This window comes from Callorhinchus milii, unplaced genomic scaffold (genome assembly GCF_018977255.1).
Source record: "Callorhinchus milii isolate IMCB2004 unplaced genomic scaffold, IMCB_Cmil_1.0 Scaffold5, whole genome shotgun sequence".
NCBI lineage: Eukaryota > Metazoa > Chordata > Chondrichthyes > Chimaeriformes > Callorhinchidae > Callorhinchus > Callorhinchus milii.
In genome coordinates, this window is record NW_024704746.1 from 41,262,578 (window position 1) to 41,281,740 (window position 19,163).

The 19,163-nt window shown below is 40.5% G+C and overlaps 1 protein-coding gene across 1 annotated transcript in view; it reads left to right on the top strand.

Moving 5' to 3' along the window:
- Window positions 1-8,307: 8,307 nt before the first annotated feature.
- Window positions 8,308-19,163, top strand: part of bmt2 (base methyltransferase of 25S rRNA 2 homolog) — a 47,932-nt gene continuing 37,076 nt past the window's right edge. Inside the window, exons 1-2 of the mRNA XM_007894561.2 lie at window positions 8,308-8,468; window positions 15,294-15,435. Of these exons, the coding sequence (XP_007892752.1) occupies window positions 8,312-8,468; window positions 15,294-15,435 (299 nt within the window). The 5' untranslated portion in view covers window positions 8,308-8,311. The remainder of the gene's footprint in view (window positions 8,469-15,293; window positions 15,436-19,163) is intronic.

The following is a 19,163-nucleotide window of genomic DNA, read 5'->3' on the forward strand; positions in this document are numbered from 1 at the left end:
ATAAGCGCTATATCAAATGCAAGAATTATTATTATTATTATCCACTTTACAATATGTTCTGTGAAGCGCTTTGAGACATCCAGTGTGAAAAGTGCCATGTAAAATGCAAGAATTATAATAAATGCATTGTGCACAGTCCACGTTGCATTTTAATATCTGTGTAGAAATTGTAAAAAAGGCTCCTTTGTTCCATTATTTGCAGATTAAACCATAATCGATAATGTTTGCAATTATATGGATCCAGTTGATGCACCGTGAAACTAGTTCTCATAGCTATCCTATGTTGTATTTATTGCTGAAACAAGATATATTCTGATGGTATAAAAGCTTGTCCCCTGGAGTTGATGAGATGTCAGGGCTACCATATATGAATCCAAGAGCAACACCACAAAATTTAAGGAATGAATATATAGTGTTCTGAATCTTCAAGGAAGTTTTTTTGAACAATGTGTGTAAATTAAGAAAAATCAAAGAAATAGAGTACCTAATTTATACAATGCCTGTTATCACAGAGGTATATGACAATTATTGTTCGGGAATTTTAACGTTTATGAAGCTTAATGACCTTCAGTTTTTTCAGTACATTGATATCTTTGTCCTGAGATCATTTTGTCCCCAAGACGTAATGTATTACAGACATCAGAATACACAATGAAAAATTGCCATTGGGCCTGTCAGCCCTCCCACTCTATCTCTCAGGGAAAAGTTCCAAACTGATACACTTCACTCCCCATGAGCACCTCAATGAATGACAGGTTTAAATTTGTGCCTTAAATCATTTTTTGTTAGTTTCTGATCTCTTGTGTATCCAGCAGGGCTTATTTGATAAGTAACAGTAATGTGAACCCTGGCTGATTTTTTTCCCTCCCTGTTTCAGGAGGGCTGAGATAAATTGTAATACTTCACTGAAGGCCCATCTGAGATCTTTGATCTCAGCACCAGTCACGTACTGCCAATAATATGTATAGTTTGACTGCTGTGCCATTCACAGTGCATATTTGCACCACAAAAGAGACACATGCAGAGCACAGCCATGTGTAATTTAGCATTCTCTGGTATTGCTTGTGAATTATCTGCTGCTTAAACAACTCTGATAGTGCCACCTTTGAAGCCCATCTAAAGACCTGTTATTTTGGTTGTACTCTCAGTCATCTTCCGCCTCCCCACCTATCTCAGCTTTCCCTCCCAGTTCGGATGCCCAATCAGCCATGTGAAGGGCTATGAAACATCCTCCCTCTGTGAAAAGTGCTTCCAAATATCAATTGTTGTTGTTGATTGAACTCTTTTCTAACTTCGAACTTCCATAGCCTAGGTTGACATTCGAGTGCAATGCCGGGGGTGCACTGTACGGTCGGAAATATTGTCCTTCGGATGAGATGTTAAACCAAGGTTCTCTCTGCCTGTTCAGGTGGATGTTAATGATCCCATTGCACTATTCAAAAAGAGATAGGAGTTTCTCCTGGTGGCCTGGCCAACAATCCCCCAAGTAAAGTTCACTTCATGGCTGTCTGTGGAACATTACTTTGTGTAAATTGATTGCCGGATTTACCTACAAATATAGTCACAACACTCAAGAGTAAATACCCTTAAGTGCTTCGAAAAATGCATCTGACATGAATCTGACTATATCAACTGCAAGGATTGCTATCATTATCAATCAGCAGAAAACAGAATGGAAGTACAGGAGTCTGACTTTTTTTTTAAAAAAGGCAAGGTTTGTGTTGGCTGCATTTACGCCACAAAATCTCTGCAGGACTCTCGGAGATACTCCTGCTCATGTCAATACTTTCAAGATCATGTCAACAGTGATTGTGTTGTACCGCACAAGCGCAAAAAAAATCTTGGCATATCACCAGCGCCAAAAGTCCAGTATAACAACAGCATTAATGGTTACTTGCACAACTCATTTGTTTTTTTCCTCAGTACAGATTGCACAGAGATCATTGTTTGGGCAGGATCTGCATTTGTAAATACATCCGTAAAAGGATGAAACATGAAAGAAAATCAGAATGTTTGTTATCCTTGTGGCTATCTACCCTTCGACGATGGCAGCCTGACTTTTATAGAATTATGTAGCACAGAAGGAGGCCATTCGGCCCATCATGTCTGTGCCGGCTCTTTGAAAAGAGCCGGCACAGACATTCTATCCAAATCAAATCCTATTCCCCGCTTTCTCCCCATAGTCCTGCAAACTTGTCCTCCTCAAATAATTATCTACTTCTCTCTTAAAAGTTGTTATCGAATCGGCTTCCACCACCCTTTCAGCAATGTATTCCAGATCCGAACAATTCTCTGTGTGATAAGAATTTCTCCTCACCTCCCATCTGTTTCTTTTTACAACTATTTTAAATCGGTGTCCTCGGGTTATCGCCCCAGCCCCCAGTGGAAATAATTTCTCCTTGTTCACCCTATCAAATCCCCTCATAATTTTCAAAACTTCTACTAAGTCTCCTCTTAACCTTCTCTGCTCCAAGGAGAATAATCCTAGCTTCTCTAGCCTCGCCTGATAACAGAAGTCCCTCATTCCTGGTACCATCCTGGTAAATCTCCTTTGCAACCTCTTCAATGCCTTGACATCCTTCCTAAAGTGTGGTGCCCAGAAATGCACCCAGTACTCTAGCTGAGTCCTAACCAGTGTTTTATAAAGGTTCATCATAACTTCCTGACTTTTGTATTCTATGCCCCTATTTATAAAGCCTAGTAACCTGTGTGCTTTTTTAACAGCTTTATCTACCTGTCCTACCACCTTCAAGATTTACTTATATGAACCTCCAGGTCCCTTTGTTCCTTCACCCTCTTTAAGATTCTACCATCTAGTTTATATTACCTCTCCTCATTCCTCCTCCCAAAATGATTCATTTTGCATTTCTCCACATTAAAATTCATCTGCCACATGTCTGCCCAGTTTACCAGTCTGTCTTTGTCCTCTTGCATACTATACTCCTCACTGTTTACTACTTTTCCTAGCTTAGTATCATCTCCAAACTTGGAAATTGTACTCCCTATACCCAAGTTCAGGTCATTTATATCGATCAAAAACAGCAGTGGTCCCAATATTGACCCCTGGAGACCACCACTGCACGATTCCCTCCAGTCAGAAAAACAACCATTCACCACCACTCTCGGTTTTCTGTCTTCCAGCCAGTTCAGTATCCATGCTGCCACTGTCCCATTGATACTGTGAGCTTCTGTTTTGCTTACAAGTCCCCTATGTGACATTTTATCAAATGCCTTTTGAAAATCCATATAAACTACCTCAACTGCCCTACCTTCATCCACCCTCTCCATTACTTCATCAAAAAACTCTATCTGGTTTGTGAGACATGCCTTGCCTTTAACAAATCTGTGTTGGCTGTCCTTTATTAATCCATATTTTTCTAAGTGAAAATTTATTTTGTCCCGGATTATAATCTCTAGAAGTTTCCCCACTACTGACGTTAGGCTGATTGGCCTGTCGTTCCCAGGTTTATCCTTCTGCCCCTTTTTGTACAGGGGAGTAACATTTCCAACCCTTCAGTCCTCTGGCACCACCACGGCGTCCATGGAGGATTGAAAGATTGTGGCCAGAGCTGCCGCTATTTCCACCCTTACTTCCCTTAGTAACCTAGGATGCATCCTGTTCGGACTGGGTGACTTATCTACCTTGAGCACCAACAACCTTTTTAGCGTCTGCTCTCAGTTTATTCTTATCTTATCCAATTCCTCTACCCTCTCCTCCGATACTGTGACATTGGCTGCATCCTCTTCTTTTATGAAGACAGATGCAAAGTACTCATTCAGTACGTCAGCCATGCCCTCTGCCTCCACAAGAAGATTTCCTCTTTAGTCCCTAATTGGACCCACCCTACCTTTGACTAACCTTTTATTCTTTATATGCTTATAAAATACCTTAGGGTTCCCTAAGGTATGTTACCTGCTAATCTTTTCTTATACAATCTCTTTGCTCCTCTTATTCCCTTTTTCAGTTCTCCTCTATACTTTCTATATTCTATTTGATTATTTTCTGTATTTTGGACATGACATTTATCGTAAGCCTCCTTTTTCTGTTTTATTTTAATCCCAATTTCCTTTGTCAACCAGGAAGGTTTGGATGCCCTACCTTTCCCCTTTGTGGGAATATATTTGTTCCAACCCCGAACTGTCTCCTCCTTGAAGGCCTTCCATTACTCGTTAGCTGTTTTACCCGCCAATCTTTCTTTCCAGTCCACCTTTGCCAGGTCCCTTTTTAACTCACTGAAATTAGCCCTCTTCCAGTTGAGTATCTTTACCTTTGATTGCTCCTTTCCATAAGTACTCTAAACCTAATGATGTTGTGATCACTGTTGTCCAGATGCTCTCCTACTGAAACCTGCTCCACTTACCTTTAATCAATATTGCCACCTCCCTCCTTTTTTCCCTTCCCTATCCCTCCTGAATGGATTGTAGCCCGGAATATTCAGCTCCCATTCCTGGTCTTGTTTGAGTCAGGTCTCTGTTATTGCCATTACATTATAAACCCATGTGGCAACTTGAACCGGCAGCTCACCAATCTTATTTGTCACACTCTGTGCATTTATGCATTTGCACTCCAACACTGACCTAAGTCTTTTCTGCATTTCTCCCCAGTCTAATTCCTCTTTTTATTTGGATTACTCCTTATTACATTGTTATTCGTCACTCCCAGCCCTTTATGTAACTTGTTTGTCCTCTCAAATGTTACATCCTGATTCCCTTCCCCCCTTCAAAATTAGTTTAAATCACTTGTTTGCAAAATGACCTGTGATTCACTGCTACCCAAAGATACCCTGGGTCAGTGAATGAGAAAATGCTATGTCATCATGACACAGCATTACTTATCTTGTACTGGGGAAACTTTCAGCTCCTGACGCCCACTCATTTGCTGCTATTCTTCTAATATTGTCCAATAAAATAGGAATCTCAGTTCAATTGCTCCGCTGGTTAATTGAAGACCTGGCTATTAATGACCCAATGATTTCAAAAAGTCATTTCAGCGCTTAGCTTTACAGAAGGTCAAATGCTTGGTTCTCAGTCTGTACTCTGTGAGCGGACTTAGCTGCAGTTTAGGTACTGAAATTGTCTTCAGTAGCCCTTGACTCGGGAGGATAAAACCATACATCAGAGCTCTTGAACGTAAGACCGACATCCTTGATAGAAAGTGTATCTGCATGCAGGTCAGGCGAGAACAAGATCAGCTTTGATTGAGATGCCCTTCACAGTTGAAAACTCTTTGCCTCATTTGCTGCTCAAGTTCATAAATAAAATACTTGCATTTGGTATAGCACCTTTCACGTCAGGAGCATGTCCCAAAGCACTTTACAGGACATACTGCGAAATGTAGTGACCGTTTGGTGGGCCAAGCCCGCAGGCAATTTTTGCACAGCAATATCCCACAACAGTCATGAAGTGAGTGACAACTTTAATTTGGGGGATTGTTGCCCAGGATACTAGGATAAACTTCCTTCCCTTTTTTGAATAGTGCCATGGGATCTTCTTTATTGTTCATCTGAATAGGGAGATAGGACTTTAGCACCTCTGACATTGTAGCATCCCCCCACTCCCAGCATTGCATTGGAGTGTCAGCATAGACAAGGTGAGCTCAAGTCCTGGTCTGGGGCTTGAACCCGCCACCTTCTGATTCAGAGGCGAGAGTGCTACCACTGAGCCAGACTGACACACAAATGGAAAAAATAGACATTTAAGTGAGTTATCGGGAGGTTACTAGTGCTGGAGAAATGTTTCCCCGCAGGAGTTAGTAAATTCAAGAGGAGAGAAAATTAGACAAAACTAATATTAGTTTGGTGACCCAGTTGTCCTGCCTACATTAGGGATGTGGAACCACTGAGCATACCTGGCTGAATATGCCGCTGACAGAGAATGCGAGATTGTGCCCCAGTTGGTTGATGCCTATACGATACGAGAGAGAACTCAAATGCTGCCCTACTCTCTATTCTCGAGCGGTGACTGAACTTTGCCCAGAGATAAAGTGTTTCATTCTTTCACACCTGAAACTTTGCCTGTTTTTCACTCTGCTAATAGTACAGAGAGCAATGCTCCCTTGTCATTCACAACTTTACTTGTGCTCCATTAGTGCTCAGTGTGAAACTGTGAAGTGCAGCATTGCTTGTCTGCATGGAGACTGGTGAAGAATATAATAACTGCAAAAATAGTGGAAGGTGACATGAATAATTTAATTGGTAATACCTATTCTTAAATGTACTGATTCAAATATGAAATTGTAATTTTTAGTGTATTGTGATGGTCCTTTAGTCAATAGTAGGTTGCAGCCTTTTTTCCCCCAATGTTCAGCTGTCCATTTTATGTTTTGCTGACATGGGCATGAATTTTAATCTTTGCTGCTTTATAGTTATTTAGCAGTTTGAGATATGTTCTACTTCACATTGTGAGTATAAAATATTATGAAAATCCTATTTTAATGGCCTTTTGTCTCCAAATTTAAGATTGTGCATAAATGTTAGAAATAACTTGAATTCAGACATAATTTTTGAAGTTGGTTTTCTGTAGTTCATCCAAAATTGGGTGCCTGAAATGGAAATGTGTTCCATTCCCTGGTGCAAGCATCTTTCACTTTGATGTATAACTATAAAAAAACATGAAAAGAATATTAAATGCATGTTTTATTTGTTCCACATTTATTTGAAAGTATGAAAGGAATAATAAGAGAAGAAAAGAACCCAGAAAATTGAATTGGAAAATAATAATTGAAATCAGAAAGCAGAGGAAATTTAAAAAAAAAATTAACAGTAAAAGCAAAGTACTTATTAGTATCATTCTAGTGTATAATCTGTGAAGCAAAAAATAACCGGGCATTACTTCTATCTACTTGTAAAAGTAGAGTTTATAAGAGGAGTATCTGCATGAACAAAAGACTGGAAAGCAATTTTTGAGGTGCAGTAATGACATTTATTGTGTTGTATCACTTGGGTGCAATGTCATTGTGATGACTCTTGTGACATTCCCCATTTGCTGTGAAATATTGCTTTTGAATCACGATGTGATTCAGGATTTCAATACGTTAGTTCAACATTTTAATGTCAACAAAAACAGTAGAACATACTGAACCACACATAATTTGCAAAAACCTGATTAGTTTTGAAATTGTGCTCCTCTTGCTAAAGGAAATTGGAGACCAGATCTGATTTTATTTGTTCTGCCTTTATACGTGAAATCATATCAGAGTGTTGTATTGAAATTCTAGGCCTGAATCAATACACCAGAGCAATGAATCGGATGTTCTCTGGCACATTGGAATTGAATTAAGGTTGAGTTAGGTATATTGAATGTAGATGGAGCATTATGTCAATACCAAAATACTGTGGGATTCTGTACAATACAATACAAAATTACATTTGTATACCACCCTTCACGTCAGAAGGACGTTCCAAAGAGCTAACGACGTACATCCATGGTGTACATGGACATACATCCATGCAAAATATTGCATTAGATGCTAATGTTATTTTAAAATGCATTTACAAAGGAACAAGGAGGAGCGCTTTCAGCCTATTGAACTGGATTCGCCAGTTTATTTGAGCATGGCAGAATTTATAATCTTATTTCTTGCCTTTACCATGGGGTGCTGGTCCAACGAGGGCCAAACTATGCTATGGGTGCTTGTATAGCAGAGGCCACCCCATGGCATAGCTGCTTGTCCAGCTGGGGACAGGATCCACATTAACACAGGTGCTGCAGAGCAGCCAAATGAGGCGTTTGTTTGTTGGTTTGTTTGTTGTTGTTTATTGTTGTAACTGCACATGAAAAAACAGCTTCGGGCGGGGGGGGGGGGCCCGACCCCGACTTTTTAATTTTTTTATTGAAACCCGAAAAACCTTTTACTTCCCCCTTTTCTTGCACAGTTTCAAAGGCGCTGGCCTACACTGGACCACTGTGCTGCAGCTCAACAGCAACAACAACAACAGCAACAGCAATAATAAAAATAATAATTTGGTCACTTCGATCCGCGGCTGCTCGCGAGGTGCTGCACGCGCTCCGTTGGCCGCCGGGCTTCGCCCACCAAACACACAGTCACTACACTTTACAGTAGCTTCCGTGAAGCGCTGTTGAGACCGCCTCGAAGACCTGATGAGGCTCTCGATCGAATGCAGGGATGATGATATATTATTATTATTATTATTATTATGATTAGGATGAGGATTACCCCTGGGGAGAGGCGGGGCATCCTATTGGGCTATTTTTGGGCTAGTGTTTGCAGGACTTTGGGCTACAAACTGTGTTGACACGGGCTGGTAATAGCCAGCGCCTGACTGAGGCTGCGCCGAGCGGAGCCCCAGCAATGGAGGAGGACAAGGCCTCAGCTCAGGCCCCGGCCCCACTCACAGCCCAGCTCCCGGCCTCCGAGGAGGGTGACCGGCAGAGGAAGCGGGAGCAGGAGAAGCTCTCCGGGGTGGTCAAGAACGTCCACAGGAAACTGCGCAAGAAATACCGAGAAGGTAAACGTGGCTTAACAGAACCCTCCCACACCCCCCCCCGGGGGGGGAGAGAGAGAGAGAGCGATCCCCCCACCCCACCCCCACCCCGCGGGGGGAGAGAGAGAGGGGTGTGGGGGGGGAGAGAGAGAGGGTGGGGGGGGGAGAGAGAGAGAGGGGTGGGGGGAGAGAGAGAGGGGGGGAGAGAGGGGGGGGAGAGAGAGAGGGGGGGAGGAGAGAGAGAGCGATCGCCCCCCCCCCCCCCCCCCACCCGGGGAGAGAGAGAGGGGTGGGGGGGGGAGAGAGAGAGGGGGGGAGGGGAGAGAGAGAGGGGGGGAGAGAGAGAGAGGGGGGAGAGAGAGAGGGGGGGGAGAGAGAGGGGGGGGGGAGAGAGAGGGGGGGAGGAGAGAGAGAGCGATCGCCCCCCCCCCCCCCCCACCCGGGGAGAGAGAGAGGGGTGGGGGGGGGAGAGAGAGAGGGGGGGGAGAAAGAGAGAGAGCGATCGCCCCCCCCCCCCCCCCCGCGGGGAGAGAGAGAGGGGTGGGGGGAAAGAGAGGAGAGAGAGGGGGGGGGTGAGAGAGAGATGGGGGAGAGGAGAGAGAGAGGAGACAGGGGGGGGGGGGTGAGAGAGAGAGAGGGGGAGGAGAGGGGGGGGGTGTAAGAGAGAGGGAGGGAAGGAGAGAGGGGGGAGAAAGGAGAAGGGGTGTGTAGAGAGAGAGGGGTGAGAAATGAGGGGGGGGAAGGGGAGGGAGAAGGGTAGAGAAAAGAGCCAAGAGATCCTGGGGGGCGGGGGTTAGGGTTGGGGGGAGAGACCCCGAGAGTAGGAGACTGGAAGAGGAAAGCAACTTGCATTTGCAGTCTTCCATTGCAGGAAATGAACAGCACATTGAGCAAAGCAGAGCAGCTGTGAATCTGTGCACTGTGCAGCCTATGAATCTGTGCACTGTGAATCTGTGCACTGTGCAGCCTATGAATCTGTGCACTGTATCTGAGATTGTCATCTCACTCTGATTGTTTTGTTGCTGTACATCAGTTGCTTCTCCTCTGTAACCATTTGATTTCCTAAGAAACCAAACATAGAAACGGTGCTGAATTGATTTTGAAGCATTTACAGTAATTCCATCGCTGCCCTTTTGTCATCTGAAGGTTCTGTCTTGAAAGCGTAGCATTTATATTATTTGTGTGAGATGGTGTTTGGCCTATTGTGAATTTCCAGTATCTGATGTTAAAGTAATCCAAAATATTTACTTTTCTGCTTTAAAAATATGTTGGATCTTTAAGAACAACAGGAGCTATCTATATGCTACACAGACAGTGAGTGTCATGACCAGAGTAGTGTGTAATCTGATAACTCATGAATGTGCATGTCGTGGTTTATCTGACAAGTGTTAATTTTTTTTCCAAATGTTATGTACACTGTCAGCCACTTCACCTCTTTCAAAAACCCTTCTTAAATGCCTACTCATTTCACTGTGCCTTTGGTCAACTCTCTCCTTACCCATTTTACCACATTACTTGGGTTTCCAGTCCCTCTCTGTGAAGTGATTTGAGTGGTTTTCCTGTGCAAAGGTACTATATTATGCCCATTCTTGTCATGTCATAGTTACAAGTTGTTTAAACTATTTTAAGAGTTGGTAGATCAATATCTGTTGAGAAAGGCAATTGACAGTTATAAGGATAGTCGTGGGGACTTGAAAGGCACCTTTTAAGTTAGCAGATCGAAAGTAGGGAGGGAGAGTTGTCATGTCTTGTCTAAGCTTTGATGAAAAACTGAACGGGTTGATGAGCTGAATAGTCTTCTCATTCCAGGTTTCTTTAGGTCCTTATGTATGCTAATTAGTGTCAGGTTCCTTGCAAAACCAAATGACTTTTAAGATAACAACAACAAGAAGATTATATTTGTATCGCGCCTTTCACGCCGGGAGGACGTCCCAAGATGCTGAAAGAACAACAATGTGTATTGAAAATATGCCACTCCGAATTATTGAGCATAATATTAATTTCAGTATTTTCCTCACATGTAAATCTCCACTGGGTATCCCTTTTGGATAAAAAAAATTGTGACTTGAATATGGCTTTTCATTGGGGTAGAGATTCCTCATTCCTTTCAACCATGCCTCCATGTATACGCACACCACAATTTTATCTTCCTTTTGTTTGAAGGTGGTAACTCAATAACAACAACATTTGTATAGCATCCTTCAGGCAGGGTAGCACGTCGGAATGCTTAAGAGTACCAGAGCTTGCGTCAAGCCGGGGAAAGAGGGGTACTCAAAGTGGAAGGTCTTTAGATTCAAGTTGAAGATGACAGGACGATTTCAGTTTAGAGAAATTTAAAGTTTTTCAACCACAAACGTGCTAGCTGCGTTTTGTATGTGCATATATGTGTGTGGTTTTTCAGTTTGTTACTTTGTGTAGTAGTTCAGGGCTAAGGATGAACTGTGCCATACTTATAAAATCCTGCAGATACTTAAGGAACTTCTTTGTAATGATGGATTCAATTAATTAATTCTGAATCATTAGTCTTCTTTCACAGCAATACACAGAAATAGTTTAGAATGCCAACCTGTATAAAGAACGTAGTAGACATTGTGAATACCTATTTCATTTTTTTTGTAATGGCATTTACAGCAGCAAAACATTCTTTGTATAAACTTTACTGTGGTGCTGCAAAGCCTTTCAAAACTCATAAGCAGGTTGAGTTCACTGCTAAAAATAACACGTGATTTAAACTTCTTAATTTGATTGAAGGCTTCACATAGTGAAAAATTGTAAATCGAACTGCAGCCAAACTGGTGTGTACTCAGCTTGTTTGTGGCTTTTGCTGGGAGACGACTTCTGAGCTGCAGTATCATACCAGTAGTCTCTGTATGAGTTGGTCAAATTTTTAAATTTAATGTAGTTGGCCACTTCTACATTTTTAATGTCAGCAAAAAGACAAGACAGATCCCATTTTACTAACATTAACAGAATTCACTGTCATTCGAGTATCAAAACTCTGCAAGTGTTTTTAAATGCATCCCCACAGAACTTTCAGCTAATAATCGGTTAAAATAAATTGATGACTCAATTCACGACTGTTTGTAGGACTGCTGTGTGCAATTGGCTGCCGTGTTTTGCCCTCAAAATTTATACAGACAATTCACTTTACAGTATATTCTGTGAAGCATTTTGTAAAGGATCAAATTCAAGAATTATTATTATTATCAATCTGTTTCAGAAACAAAGATCTCAATCAAGTGCCTAAGATGGTGGAAAACTGTCTGAACCAAAATTTTAGCAATAACTTTGAAAAATTGTTCAACACTGTTGTGCACTTGAAAATCATTAGCATCAACTGATGATGGATGGTACCAATTCCTTATTGTTCCTTTATTTGGCAGTGGCACTTTTCCAAGTGTTGTTTGGCTCTGATCCATCAGCTCCAACTGTAGATGCTAAGTCTGTCTATCAGTGCATTGCAATAGAACTGCAAAGGAGGTTATCTTCAATTTTGGACAGTAATACTACTGCACTTGTTTTTTTTTGCCATTTTCCTTGCAAAAAAACTGATGACCAAAATATGCATTTCTGGTTATTCCCACAATGGATCTCTTGTATTTTTGTCATCAGTAAAGAACCCTTCAATCTAAGACACCTGTAGATCTTCTGAATAAATACCTTTGTGAAGGAATTGACATCAGTCCCTTATGTCCAATCTATTAATGAACATTCACCCTCTGTGATTGGAGATTGATCACTGTTCATGCTTGCTGTTCATTATAGACGGTGACCATCTTTAGAGGTATGATTTCAATAAATGTAATGCACTTTCTTATTTTGTGAGTTTGACTATCAGAGACTCTTCCCTTGGGTCCTGACTTTCATTACAACTGCATGCTAATTTCCCAACTTCCCCAAGTTTTGCCTTTTTAGTTTTTAGTTTGTACTTTCTATATTTCCCAGCCTCATTGAAGGAAAGGTTTGGGTTCAATATCCTTGCTTGTTTTTTTAATCCGCCAGGTCTTCTCTGACCACGGTAACTATTCCTTCCCCTTTTTTAAAGGGAAGACATTAAAATATATAAAGTATATATACTTCTAAAAACTATGAAAATGTGTGATGAAAATGCTTGCTTCCACGATAAAGCAAATTTAAAAATACCACACTTGCACTTTTTTTAAAAAAAGTTTCATTTTTGGTTCAATATTGAATCTCTTAAATTTAGATGACATTGGCATTTGCTTATGTCAATTTTTTTTAAAGGTAAATTTCGCACTCCTTTAAAATAAAACTCTTGTACTTGTCTGTGGAGCCAGGTGCAGGCTTGACTGAGAACTGATGAAATATGTAGTCAGCTGAAGTGAATGCATTTGAATCCTCTTTGCCCTGGACTTGAACAAAATATTGTTCTAACTGGGACTTCAGGGCTCAGTCGCTTTTGTTCGACTGATCAAAATGATGATTTTGTTTCAAAAAGCCAATTCACCATTTATTATTTTACATAGATAATGATATGTGCAGCCTGACTAAAATTACATGCAGAACCATTGTTCCATTTGATGCTTTCAGCATTGTAAGTGAGCTGAGGGGAAAAAAATCCAGAGCAGCATATAATTTAAAAGATGCAGTTTAGTCATGTACATTTTTCAGCCCCCACCTCCCCCCCCCCCCCCCCCCCCCGGAGTTCTTGTACTGTGGTACCGTTCAATGGGTCACATAATGTTGCTTTGTCAAGAATATTTAAGAAGCATTTCATTATCTTAATGATCTCTAATGCTGATGTCTCCGATCATTTTCCACTGATTCATTTTTAACTGTTCAGACGTTTGCTCTCCCAAGTGTTCAGTGTTTTGTTTTTAAGGAAACTAATTGGTCACTCCCTTTGACAGTGTAATAATGCATCTATTCATTATATCACTATTTTTTCATACCTTTGTTCTTCGGCATTTGTTGCTGCATTTTTCACGTATTCGATTTACATCTCCAATTGTTTTTTGCTGATCAAGACAACTCTGTTCAGTTTATTCCCTTTTGTATTGAGTTTTTCTTCAAATGCTATTTGAGCCTCATTAGCCTGCACACCTGGCTCTGAATTGTTTGAATACCAACTTGTTCTTGAAAAACATTGTGTGCTTAGTCAGAAATAAAATAAAAATCTATTGGGGAGAAAAATCATTAAGTGTGGGCAGAAGAAAGATTAAATAATCTGTTTCACCAATTTTTCTCCTCCAATTTCGTCCCTTCAGAAGGCTGTCTGAATCCTTGTTTTTGGGCTATGGTTCCTATTTTCTCCCAGTACCTTTCCCAAACACCATTATTCATTTTTAGGACTACTGTATTTCACTCCTTTTTACTGAGGTTGAGGTTTGGCTGAGGTAAGAAAGAAATTATCTTGTATGGTTATAGAGCCTTCTTTGTATGTCAAAATATTTCGAGGCGCTTTACAGGAATTCTTGTCAAGTGTAGTGACTTTTTTGTTGGCAAATGTGGCATCTGTCTTGCACACAGCTAAACCCCACAAGCAGCCATGAGGTGAATGACTTAATTAATCTGGAATATTGTGATGCAGTTTCATGATTGTTGCGTGGCCCTTAGGTACCTTGCCCAATTGGCCTTTTTTAAAATTCATGTATGAACTTTAACTGAGTGTCAGCGGGCTTGACTGAATAACTCACTGACTGACTGCAGGGGATTGGATCGATCCAGACATTTGCAAGTACACTTCCAACAGAAGGGGGAGCTGGCCAGAGGCTAATTTGAAGTGGTGGGTTTCAAGGCAGGATTTAAGGACATAGAGATGGGGTGAGACATACGGATAGAGGGAGGGAATTCTAGAGGTTTGGGGCATAATATATGAAGGATTGGCTATCAATAGTGGCACAGTGAACCCAGGGGATTTGCAATAAGACGAAATTTGCTAAGCAGTGGAGTTGGGTAGGAAAAGGTTGCAGAGATATAAGGAGCTGCTGGGGGGTGGAGGGATTTAAAAGTACAGTGTGCCATTTTATTCTTTTATACTAATATTTTATGTCATAAGCCTGGTTTATTGGGAATCATTTGTAGCAATGTAGGATGAGCATAACTCCTCCTGACTCAAAATCGTGCAGCTCTCAAGATGGGGGTTGAAAAATTAAGAGATGTATAGTATATGGACTCATTCAAGGCTGCTCAGAAAATCAATGAGAAACGAAGTACAAGGGATAAATGTTAAGACTCGTTATGCCTAGTGAAGAACATGCTCACTGTTGTGTAGATTCAAGTTAAACTATATTGAAAATAAAGAAAGGAGCTAAGGATTAAAATGTGTTCTGTGAGGACTTTGGCGTTTGAGCCTTCAGCCTCTCTGCCCCTACCCTTTGGAACTCCATCCCACAGTCCCTTCACCTTGCTCCCTCTGTTGCCTCCTTCAAGGCACATCTCAAGACCCTCTTCTTCGACTGCGCCTTCAGCTGCCCTCCTACCCCTTTCCCTCCTGTGCTTTCAAGTACAAAGTCAGTTTCCCCACCCCCCGATCAGGTCCAAATCCCTGACTGTTCAGCATCTTGGGACATCCTCCCGATGTGAAAGGTGCTATACAAATGTAATTTGTTGTTGTTGCATTATTTCTTTCGGTTGGTAGAAACCTTACAGATATTTGAACACATTTGTTGGCAGGTGATATCAAGTTGAACTGCATGTGGAATCCACATTCTTACAGCTAAAATATGAACTGGGCCAAAGACGACAAAAGTTCTTTTTATGCCTGAAATGTGTTTGGGTCTTGGCAAGTCATGTTTTTTTTGCCTTCAGAATGTTTCGAAGTAAGAGCTTCGAATTTCGAATTCCTCTTTCTCCTGACCATCTAAAATTTGCCTTCCTTCCTCGCAGTGGGAGATTTTGACAAGATATGGCGTGAACATTGTGAAGATGAAGAAACACTGAGTGAATATGCGGTTGCAATGAAGAACTTGGCGGATAATCATTGGTCCAAAAGCTGTGAGGGCGAAGGGCGGATTGAGTGGTGTCGAAGGTATGATTCAAAACAAATTGCAATAAATTAGGTTTCTTTTTAAGGATAAAAACAAATAACTGATTTTGTTCAGAAATATTATAATATTGTTCATATTCTGCATTCTTCCTCATTCAATGCAAATACAAATGCAAAATTGTTGTCATCTTAAAGGAAAACAATAGGGGGAAACTGCCCCTTAATATCTTTTGTCATACATGCATCGGGTACTCTTCTTCTGCTTGTAATAGAACCTAGCAGAGGTTTCATTTTGGACTAGGTGGACTTAGACATATCGTATACCTTCTCAGGTTTTCATTTTCTTTCCCCTTCATAAAAACAGTATAAGAATGCTCAGGGCAATTTGCAGACTGGATACAGAACATAACAGCTTATAAGTTATTTTCCTGTGCTTTCAAGTACAAATTCAGTTTGGCAAATACTCAATATAGGAAACCCTTACAAGACTTCAGAAAAGAAAATTGGACTCTCAGATAAAAACATTTGAGCAAGCATGTTATTTATTTGAAGCACATTTTATTATTAAAAGTTACTCACATCAGATAGTGTGAAAGCCTTTATCCCAACAGTTGACATTGTCCGAATAGCCAAACTACTGCTTCCCAAGGATACTTTTGATATGAATCAAGGAGACAGTCAAAAGTATTTTGTTTCACATGCAGACATGGCTAAACATCTCAAAATGTGCAGTAGAACTACAAAACTAACCTCTTGGAGCAACTGCTCTCAACGAAATGTCTCTGAGAACTGAGCATTCAATGCTGATGGACAGAATTAAGAAGAGCCTCTTCTTAATTAAGAAGTTGCATGGTCCTTTGGAGGATATTTCTCCCATTAGACAACTAGAAATTCCATTGGTACAGGAACAATGGAGTTTGTTCAAAGAATGAGGAAGATTTTGAGGTAGGTGATCTATTTCAGGATGCTGCAATTAGAAATAAAACAGCTTTAATGTTTCTTACAGAGGAAATTTCCCTCTTACGTTTACTCTCATATTAAAATGCACAATAGCTTTCCTAACACAGTCTGTCTTGTTGGTTTCCAGCATTTTTTCTGGGTTGGCTGGAATGACAAAATGCAAAAGCTTATATATTGCAGGTTTCCTTTTTCTTTCATTCCTTCAGATACATGATCAGATAGCAGGCAGGTCATCTGTTGTTGATATCTGCCCAACAACACAAACACTAATTTGTATAGTGCCTTTCAGGAGGACGTCCCAATGTGCTGGTGGTTGGGATCAGTAGGGGTGGAGGGAGGGGAAGGTAGGGGTGGGAGGGTGACCTACCATTTCTGACCTAATGTTGGAAGCACCTCTATGTTGTGTGGTCAGTAATAATAATAGTCAATGGCCAAAATCACTGCTAGGTAAAATAATTAGTATTTTTAAAATTCTAACTAATGCTGCGAATGGAAATAATAAAACAAGGGCTTAGAAAATCTTGATTAGTTCTAACTGGAAATTATCTACCACTGTCTTTCTTATTATTGGCATATCTCCCTTAAATTTGTTAGCTTTCTGGTCATCATCCATGGCTGTATCATTATTGTATGAGAGCTAGGAAGCATTGTGAAAGAAGTTTAAAATCTTATGTGACTTTCATGAGGCATAAATCTTAACTCTTTTAATATTATATCACCCAAGAGTTGCCTATAAATTTTCATTGATCAATTTAAAAAAAAACTTTGCTTATGTAATTGGACAAAGTATGAAACTAAGAGATTAAATTAAAGGGAAAATTAAGTGAACTCCTGATAATAAGACCCTATCCTATATTATCACATGGCTTATACCATTATATTGTCAATATCCTGGCTGCTTCCCATACAAAATGTGAATAAGGATTTATTTTATCACTCGCTTATAACAATTAAAGTTGCACCCATACATCTCAGTAAGTATCGGGCATATCATTGGAACAAATTAGTACCGATCACCAGCCGTGCCGCGCATTGGAACCGCTCAGCGAATTTTCGCACGAGCAACTTAGCGTGGGCGGGAGGGGTGGGGTGGTATTTGCGTGTTTTTTCTTCTCAATACGTAAAGGGGGTGGTGTTGTTTAGCTATTCGACTTGAGATGTAAGGGGAGAGCAGTGGGTATTTTTGCAATTCGGAATGTAGGGACGGAGGGCTAGTTGGATGTTTTTTAAACTCGGTACGTTAGGGAGCTATGTGTTTTTTGGGGTTCGGGATGAAAGGGGGGGGTTGTGTATTCTTTGGATTCATGTAAAAGGAAAAATGAATCAATTTACTCATTTAACCGAAGTTGCAATTCAAAAGTGTGGCACATTAGAAAACAGATTTTTGCTGACTGGAGTGTAAAAATGTATGGAAATCATCCAGGAAGTTCATGAAATATTTGAATGCAATTGGTCAGGGTTAAAAATTAGTTTAAAATGTTGGCTGCCACTGTGTTCTGAGTATAGAGTTGGAAAGTGAAGTGAAGAAAAGAACATTTTGCAAATATTTATTTTTTATTTTCCACCTCTTGGTGCATCTCATTACTTTTAAAGTTTGTTAAAGTCTTTTGTTTCTTGACTTGCCATCTATATTCATTTAAGGGTTCCTCTCCCAGCCCATAGTTTCAGTTCTGATGAAAGACCTTGTTTGAAAAACATTTTTTTAATATATACCAATTAGAACTACCTGGGCCTATAGGCAGGATTCTCATTTCCCATATTTGAATGAATGAGGCAAAGTGAGTAAAATGTTAATGTACAAAGTGGCTTAGATTCAGTCAATGGTCCAGCTGACTAAATATTAAGTTTAGCAATTGAAGGATAATTGTTTTTTTGCACCACATTGCATATCACAAAATATCTAATTTGTTGTACGGACATATTCTTCCCATGGATTGAAGATCTCATTGAAATTGTCAGGTTTGCAGTTGAGAGGACCGGATAATTTCTTGTATTTACTCTGTCTTGACTATCTGGTCTACTTCTGCACAATGCAGTGAAATATTCTTCAACTGTGGGAGGGTTAGCTTGAGATTCTGTTGAAAGGTACAAGGAATAACAAAACCTCAAGACTGTGACACGGGCGGTTACTAAACTTTGTCCCGAGAGATCAAGTCCAGCTCTTCACAGCTCCTATCTTAGCTATTTTGGAGGCACTCATTTGTATTATTCTACTTTACATTGGATCAGAACAGTGTAATTTTCTGTGGACTGATGGAAAATCAGAGGATTTAAGGGTTTGTTCAAGGTTAGAGAAACAGTCTTGTGGACACAGATGCTGTTGAGGACCCCAGTGATTGAAGAGGGAACCAATAGGCCTGAAACAGATGGGTTCTATTTCAGTAACTTCCAAGAAGTTGGATTTTGTTCAGTCCTAGGTCTGAGAATACTCCTTAACAAGCAAGTGGTGTAACTGCTGCAAATTATGCCTTATGATCTGCTCTGTTTTGCTCTTAATTTTTTTTATAAACAATAATGTTTTGCTTGTTGTTGGATAATTTGAGGAAGAAAGCAAGTTAATATGACCGTTTGGACAAACCCACACGAGGTCAATTTTTAATATCTTACCCCCCCACCCCTCATTTCTCAGTTTGAATTTAACCATCCAATCATTGCACCAAACCACAGTTAAAGAAAGACCTAACTTGTATCAATACCAGGACACTGATTATTTGACAACACATTTGAAATTTACATCAGACATACACTTACTAGCTTCCAAGTTAGCCTTGTATTTAACACCATAGTAACTTGAGAACACTATATATGGA